This window comes from Lampris incognitus, chromosome 4, assembly GCF_029633865.1.
Source record: "Lampris incognitus isolate fLamInc1 chromosome 4, fLamInc1.hap2, whole genome shotgun sequence".
Classification (NCBI taxonomy): domain Eukaryota; kingdom Metazoa; phylum Chordata; class Actinopteri; order Lampriformes; family Lampridae; genus Lampris; species Lampris incognitus.
In genome coordinates, this window is record NC_079214.1 from 63,374,257 (window position 1) to 63,381,153 (window position 6,897).

At 49.2% G+C, this 6,897-nt stretch overlaps 1 protein-coding gene across 1 annotated transcript in view; it reads left to right on the plus strand.

Annotated features, from left to right (window-relative positions):
- The first annotated feature begins 5,096 nt into the window (after positions 1-5,096).
- aldh1a3 (aldehyde dehydrogenase 1 family, member A3) overlaps positions 5,097-6,897 on the plus strand; it is a 37,832-nt gene continuing 36,031 nt past the window's right edge. Inside the window, exons 1-3 of the mRNA XM_056278228.1 lie at positions 5,097-5,247; positions 5,490-5,594; positions 5,817-5,957. Coding sequence (XP_056134203.1) covers positions 5,149-5,247; positions 5,490-5,594; positions 5,817-5,957 — 345 coding nt within the window. The 5' untranslated portion in view covers positions 5,097-5,148. The remainder of the gene's footprint in view (positions 5,248-5,489; positions 5,595-5,816; positions 5,958-6,897) is intronic.

Sequence of the window (6,897 nt, forward strand, 5' to 3'; positions counted from 1 at the left end):
TGCGCCATCGTGTAGGACATTTTCTTATTGCTTAAGTGAGCCACAAAAAGAGCGACGCATCACTCTTGAGGTTTTACATGACTCAACAACAGCTGAGTTGTCAGATCTGTGGGAGGTTACATCAGCGGGCTGTGTGAGAGTAAAGGAAACATAAATTAGCCGTGGTTTTTCACGATTCGCACGAAAGGCGTCGTTCGGCGTTCTGCATGCGCGGTCCTGTAGCTGGCTTACGAGAGACAAGATGACCAGTGTGCTGGACGTCGCCACTCCATCATGGCTACGCGTTTGTTTTGGAGGACAGAGTGAATCGTGTGCGCAGTGTTTTTGTGCCGTCCGCCGCCTGGTTTGGACAGCGAGGCTGGTGTTGTGAACCGGCTCCGCGTCCCACTGGGAACTAAACGAACAGCTTGACTTATCAGTGTAAGGGCTTCACGCCACCACCTCGATTCCTACACCCACATGTCCGCCCCGAAGTGTCAGTGAACACGAATTCTACTTGGGCACATCTCGAGTTTGAATAAGCAGCCTGAATGTCCCGTTTCCGGCGAACAGCAGCACCGTCTACACTTGTCCTCTGCTGTCTGTCTCCATCCACGGCATTCGGGGGGCATCCACTCTCTCTCTCTCTCTCTCTCTGCTGCCTGCAACCGCTTTTCCAAACCGGCACAAGTGGAGGGATGTCATCGGCTAGGAAAGTTAATCTCGGAGCCATCAGAAAGAGCGATGAGAGATTTCATATCTAAGACCCTAAGCTGTTCGTCAGCAGACTTGCAAATTGCTCTGATCTGTGGCACAAAGCGCTCTCTCACTCCGCTAACCGGCCGGAGCAGCGGATCTCGGGAGCGATGTGAGCTGGTGAGAAAGAGTGGACGGCGGGAATCTCTCCCTCACATCAAAGCCCGGGAGCTCCACTCGTACCGGCGGAGGGGGGGGGGGGGGGAGAGGAGAAGAAAAGGGAGCTGTCGAGAGGACAGACGGTCCAAGCAGGGACCTGTGAACGCTCATTTGCTCCTCTTCAAACTGAAAACTGACGTCCAGTGGACGGACGGACGGAAACCCCCCCCCCCCGCCCCCCCCCCCCGGATAGTTCACCACCCGGATGGGTGAAATGAATTTACAGTCAGCATTCGTCTGTATACCTTGACCACAAAACTGCGTTCGATCCCTCAAGGACTTGTTCAGCAAACTCGTTCTGTGAAGAACTGGTTGTGGGTTTGGCACACAGGACTGGGTTTGTGGTACTGCAGATAGTGCCGGGCGATACACAGGATATTATCACCGTGATAGTAGCGGGGGACTTTACACAATATCCGCTTACGTATGCAAATGTACCGTGTTTAAAAATCCACCCGAGCTTCGTCACGTTCAGCTGTCTGGCAGTGCAAAGTATCCCGTCAGACCACAGCTACGAAGACACGCTGCTAACGCACAAACCAGCCAGAACTCTCGGGTCCGCCGGCAGTGGTCTTGTAACCCATCCCTCGAGCTCGGTCCAGAGCAGGGGACGCTGCCTTTTCTATTTAAGCCCCAAGTAGATGGAACGCCCTGCCTGAGGACCTGAGAGAGGCCCCCCCACACTGGACACGTTTAAAAGCAGGTTAAAAACCTTACTTCTCAAAAACAGCCTACGGCTAAGTTTCTGGTGTGTGTGTGTGTTTGTTTTGTGTATTTTGGTATTTGTATATTCTGCACTGACACCTGCTGATAGGCAGATTCACTTTCTGCATTTGCACTTTTAGGATTGAGTTGCAGTTGCATTGTCATTATATGTAAAGAACATTGTGTTGCCCTGTGTATGAAATGTGCCGCGTAAATAAAGTTTGACTTGACTTTTCCAGTAATACTCCCTCAGATATTTCAGACCTCATTTTGTGAGAAATTTTAGGTCACACATTCTTGTTATCATTGATTTAGACAACAACATCGTTCAACACAACATGACAATATCTGAATTTCCTCCCAATACAACACTGTTGAAAGACAAGAAATGACTTACTAACCAGCCCTTAACTGTCCTTCTGAAATAGCGTATTCATACAGTAGTTGAACACACAAAAAAAATTTGTTTTTTGAAGATTACACACTCTGGAAAACAACTGCGACAATAACGGTGATTGTATATTGTAACTTATCACGGGGCTCCCTGGTCTCGTTGGCTTCGGGGGGGCGATAAGAACACATTTTGTTCTTCGCTATCGCACTAAAAGTTTACCACCGGTGAGAGGCTCGTTTAACTGGGTAGACCTTCCTCTCATCCGTTAGCTTTGAAATGTAACAGAATATAGCCATCTGCCCATGCCCTTCTCTCTCTCTCTCTCTCTCTCTCCCTTTCTTTTTTCCTCTCCTGTATATTTTGCAACAAGCAGAGTAGCGCTGCGTTCTCATCAGACTCTGAAAAGGGTCTTTGTTTGAGCCTGAACACCTGGACAGAGTTATCTCAGTGGTCCTGGCTCCCACTCTCCGTCTTTCTCTCTCTCTCTCTCTCTCTCGCTCTTTCGCCCAGACTTCACATATCCCGCTCGTTCTCTCAATCGCTCTACCCCTTCCCTGCCACTCTCTCTCTCTCTCGCTTTCCCTGCAGTTTCCTTCTTCCTGCGACTGTCTGGTGAGTATAGACATGCAGATTGCATCACTATTATCGACGTCCCAGCAGGAACAGGCCAGAGTTCAGAAACCCTACACATGAACGTCTTCTGTGTCCTCACGCTGCAGGTTAAGTGCTGGTTAGGACTAGCTAGCTAGCAGCTGAGCGGTAGGGGACAAGGTTAGCATGAGGCGTTGTACGTCCGCGGAGACTCTGCAGCTACTGTAACGGGGCTGCATGTGTGTTAGCCTGCATACGTTGTCCTCCCTCATTAGCGCAGGATTTGGGGTTGCCGTGCACGTCTGTTCTCTCCTCCCCTCCCTCTCTCGGCCTCTTTCTCCATTGCTTTCTTTCTGAACATGTTTCTCATAGTCCGCCCGTTCTCTTCCCTACCCATTAAACAAATGTACAGACTGTCCGCATACACGCCAGCCTGTCCGATAATCTCCTCCCGAAGATTTAATCACACATGGGGAAGGAAGAAGTGCTGCTTTGACTTTGGCGTGTTGCACATTTGTGTCATTGCCCTCCGACATTAAATTGTCATCAACGTAGAGCCATACTTTTTCCCACCGGATAACTGTGGAAGGGTCGGAGGGTTTGAAGTTAGTGTTTTAAAGTTAAACCTCATATTTGAAACCAGTAATGTATCATAACGCTACTAAATTGGAAGATTTAGCCTAACTGAAATCAATGTTAAAATCACTCCATGTTTTTTTTCTTCTGTTAAGTGGCATTTAACCAATAACAAGCGCTCAACAAAAGATGCAATGCTGCAATTAGCTGTCTGGGTAGTGATTCTAATTGGCCTTGAAGCCTGCTAAAGGGAGGAGACTTGACCTTCATTAGAAGGTGTACAGTGCCAATTAGCCTGGGCAGCCAAGCCTGGAGGAAGAGGTCACCTGGCTCAACTTTCCCACGACAGGACTCCCTCTTAACCCTCAATCATCTGCGTACATCGCCCAGCGCTTGCTATTAAAGAAAGGCACACAGCAGTAACAAACAGCCGTCCGATGGACGCGCCGGTTTCCGCCTTGTTATGATGTCCTGGCCGGCTGTATCATGACATCAACAGATCGGGAGAACGTTAACAGGCAAATGTCATGTGGAATGGCAGACGATGCCAAGAGAAACAAAGGAGCGTTCAATTCCTGCTCGGTGATAATCTCTGCAACTGTCTTAGCAATCAGCCCAGAGCAGCCCCCGTTGTTTTGCATGGGATTTGTCTCGTGTTTTGCATGTCATATTATTTTCCCTGACTGATGCTGGTTGTGGCATTTCCTTTCCTGTTTCACCCACCTACACACATTCACATACACCCCTCTTCTTCCCTCCCTCTCTCTCTCTCTCTCTCTCTCTCTCTCCCCCCCCCCTTGGCCTACCCCTCTTTCTCCACCTCCTTTTCGTTCAATCCTCCCGAGTCTCTCTCTCTCATTATGAAGTGTTAGAAAGTTGCTGAAGTGAGAAATGAGCCTGCGAAAGCTCGTTGTCCTAATTAAACTTTGACATGAAGAGTGACAAGAAGCAATGAAGGGGAAACAATAGCAGACTGTGTTTGAGTACGAGTCCAGTGCAAGGGAGCAGCTTTGTCCCCAAGAACAAAAGCATTTGTTTGCATGTGTTCAACTCCATTCAACTTCACCAGGCCCAGGTGCAAAAACCAACTTTGCAAGGAACATCACAACTCATCACACCTTCACACGGTTGATGAGCGGCCTACAGTCGCTCCAAATAGCCCTACAGAAGTAGATCAAAGCTACCATGTTACAATGTAAATATTGTGCAGGAGAATGAATTTTGTCTCATTATTTTCATTGCTTGGACTGAAAGACACCGCCGATAACTCAGGTGTGAAATTTTACTCGACGCTCAGGCTATTTTAAAAGGTTCACACACGCACACAAACACACACACGACGTCCATATTATGTCCACTGCACTGCATATATTAGGTGTAAAACTCCAGAGAATCAGCCTACGGGATGTGAGTGTGTGTGTGTGTGTGTGTGTGTGTGTGTGGGGAGTCTCTGACTTGGATCAGTCCATTGCTACTTCAGAGAGGAAGAAAATGCACCACATCATCGCTGGCGGTTTGACTCTAGGGATAGCGAGCATGGTCTGATTTGCTACTTTTTCCAGTTAGAGCCAAACAATTTGAACGTAACAAAATGAAAAGAATGGCAAGTAGTCCGTGTCCAGAGACTAAACCGGAACCCTTTTTTTTTGGGCCGATTTTCCCGTTCGCCGTCTCTGTCAAGAGCAAGTCAAATAAAAAGTGTGGTGGGAATCTCCGCCTCGCGACTCTCAGCCATCATCACGTATCAGTTATGCGGCAAATATTACAACCCTCCATACTCCAAGTGGCTGAGAACAAGATTCAATCAGATAAGGGCTCCTGATATTTTGATAGGGGCGGAGTTGGGCTATTCTAGTCTGTTCCTAGAGAAGGGGGGGGGGACTGCACATTCTTATAAAACCCACTGGATGAGTTAACATTGTTCAGTAGACAGAGAGCAGACAAAAAGCTGAAAGTGCCTATAGTACAGACGGCCGTGGTGACGTAGGATGGCCCAGAACGGGACAACAGACAGCGGAGTGGCCGGAGGGACCCACGCTCCGTCGTTTCCCCAGCCTGTCAAAGTCCAGGAGATCAGACACACCAAGGTAAGGACCCCAACATTTGGATGTAGTTCCAGTCAAGTAGGGGCGGCATTACAGTTTACATTCGTGGTGTTTCTTGTCTTTTTACTTACTTATATTAAAGTTAAGGCATCACGCTGGCTCAGTTGCAAGTGGGGTATTTCTACTACAAACGCTATGACAGGTGACTTATAAGAGAGACTGGGGTGGTGTGTGGGGGGGGGGGCTGACTTCTCTCTGCAAACACGAGTCTCTCTGTCTCATAGATATTTATCAACAACGAGTGGCACGCGTCCAGCAAGGGGGCCACGTTCCCGACTCTCAATCCTGCAACAGGTGTCAAAATCTGCGACGTGGAGGAGGCGGACAAAGTACTTTTACACGCTCACCTCATTTCCCCACAATGTCAATCACACGGGACAACGTGGGCTCAACTAGGCAGACGACAACACTCGACTGCTCGTTTAACTCAGCGTATACATTTACAAAACTTGACTTAATCTGAAAATTAATTGTTGTGAGTTTAAGATTTTTTTTTTTTTTTACATTGATTTTTTTGTGGCTTGTGGCTCTACCTCCGCGTCTTCCCCAAGGCAGAAGTGGACAAGGCGGTGCAGGCGGCCCGGGCGGCGGGGCGCAGCGGCGCCTCTTGGCGGAAGATGGACGTGTCGAGCCGGGGGAGACTGCTGCACAAGCTGGCCGACCTGGTGGAGCGAGACCGGGCGCTGCTGGCGGTAGGCTGCTCCTCCGCCGTTTCACGGCCGGGTTTTCCTTTTATTTTACACCAGCACGTCCTCCAGGCTCGGCGCCGGTCCTGGAGGCGACACACACAGACACACACACACACACACACACACAACACACACACACACACACACACACACACACACACACACACACACACACACACACACTGGCCGACGCTTTCCGACGCGCGCTCGTCCCGCGGCGTCGCGGTCACGGCGTCGGTGGTTGTGACGCGCAGGGCGGACGCGGCGGGCGCTCCGCAGCCTCCAGGGGTCAGGGCTGTATGAGGGGGTCGTTTTTATGGTAAAATAACACCCCCCCCCCTCGTTGCTACTGGTACTGAAAATGACCCCTAAGACCCAATAATAATCAAATAGACTCGCGTAATTGTCGACTGCTGAGCATGTCCCGTATTTTTCGGGACTCCCCATTCGGACGCTGTTTCACCCGGATGACGCCGCCTTAACCATTTCCAGCCTCGTCCCCTTTAACCTCAACTCCCACCCCATCCCACCCCTGGTTTTAACCTTACTCCTCGTTTCAACCCTAATCTTTACCCCATTTTTTTTCCTATTCTAGTGTTAACCCCCCCCCCCCCCGGGTGAAAAGACTACGAATCGGGAGTCCTGTGCTTGGCTGCCATAGTTTACCGCGCACAGGAAGTGACGTGTTAACGTATTTCCAAACGAGTTATAGCTAATATTTGTCCCCCCCCCCAAAAAAAATCTAATATGTGTGCCATGTTTACGCTATTTAAATCAAAATCAATTCACTTTTTTTCTTATTCTAGTGTTAACCCCCGGGTGAAAAGACTACGAATAGGGAGTCCCGTGCTTCGCCGCCATAGTTTACCGCGCACAGGAAGTGACGTGTTAACGTATTTCTAAACTAATTATATCTAATATTTGTCCAAAAAAATCTAATATG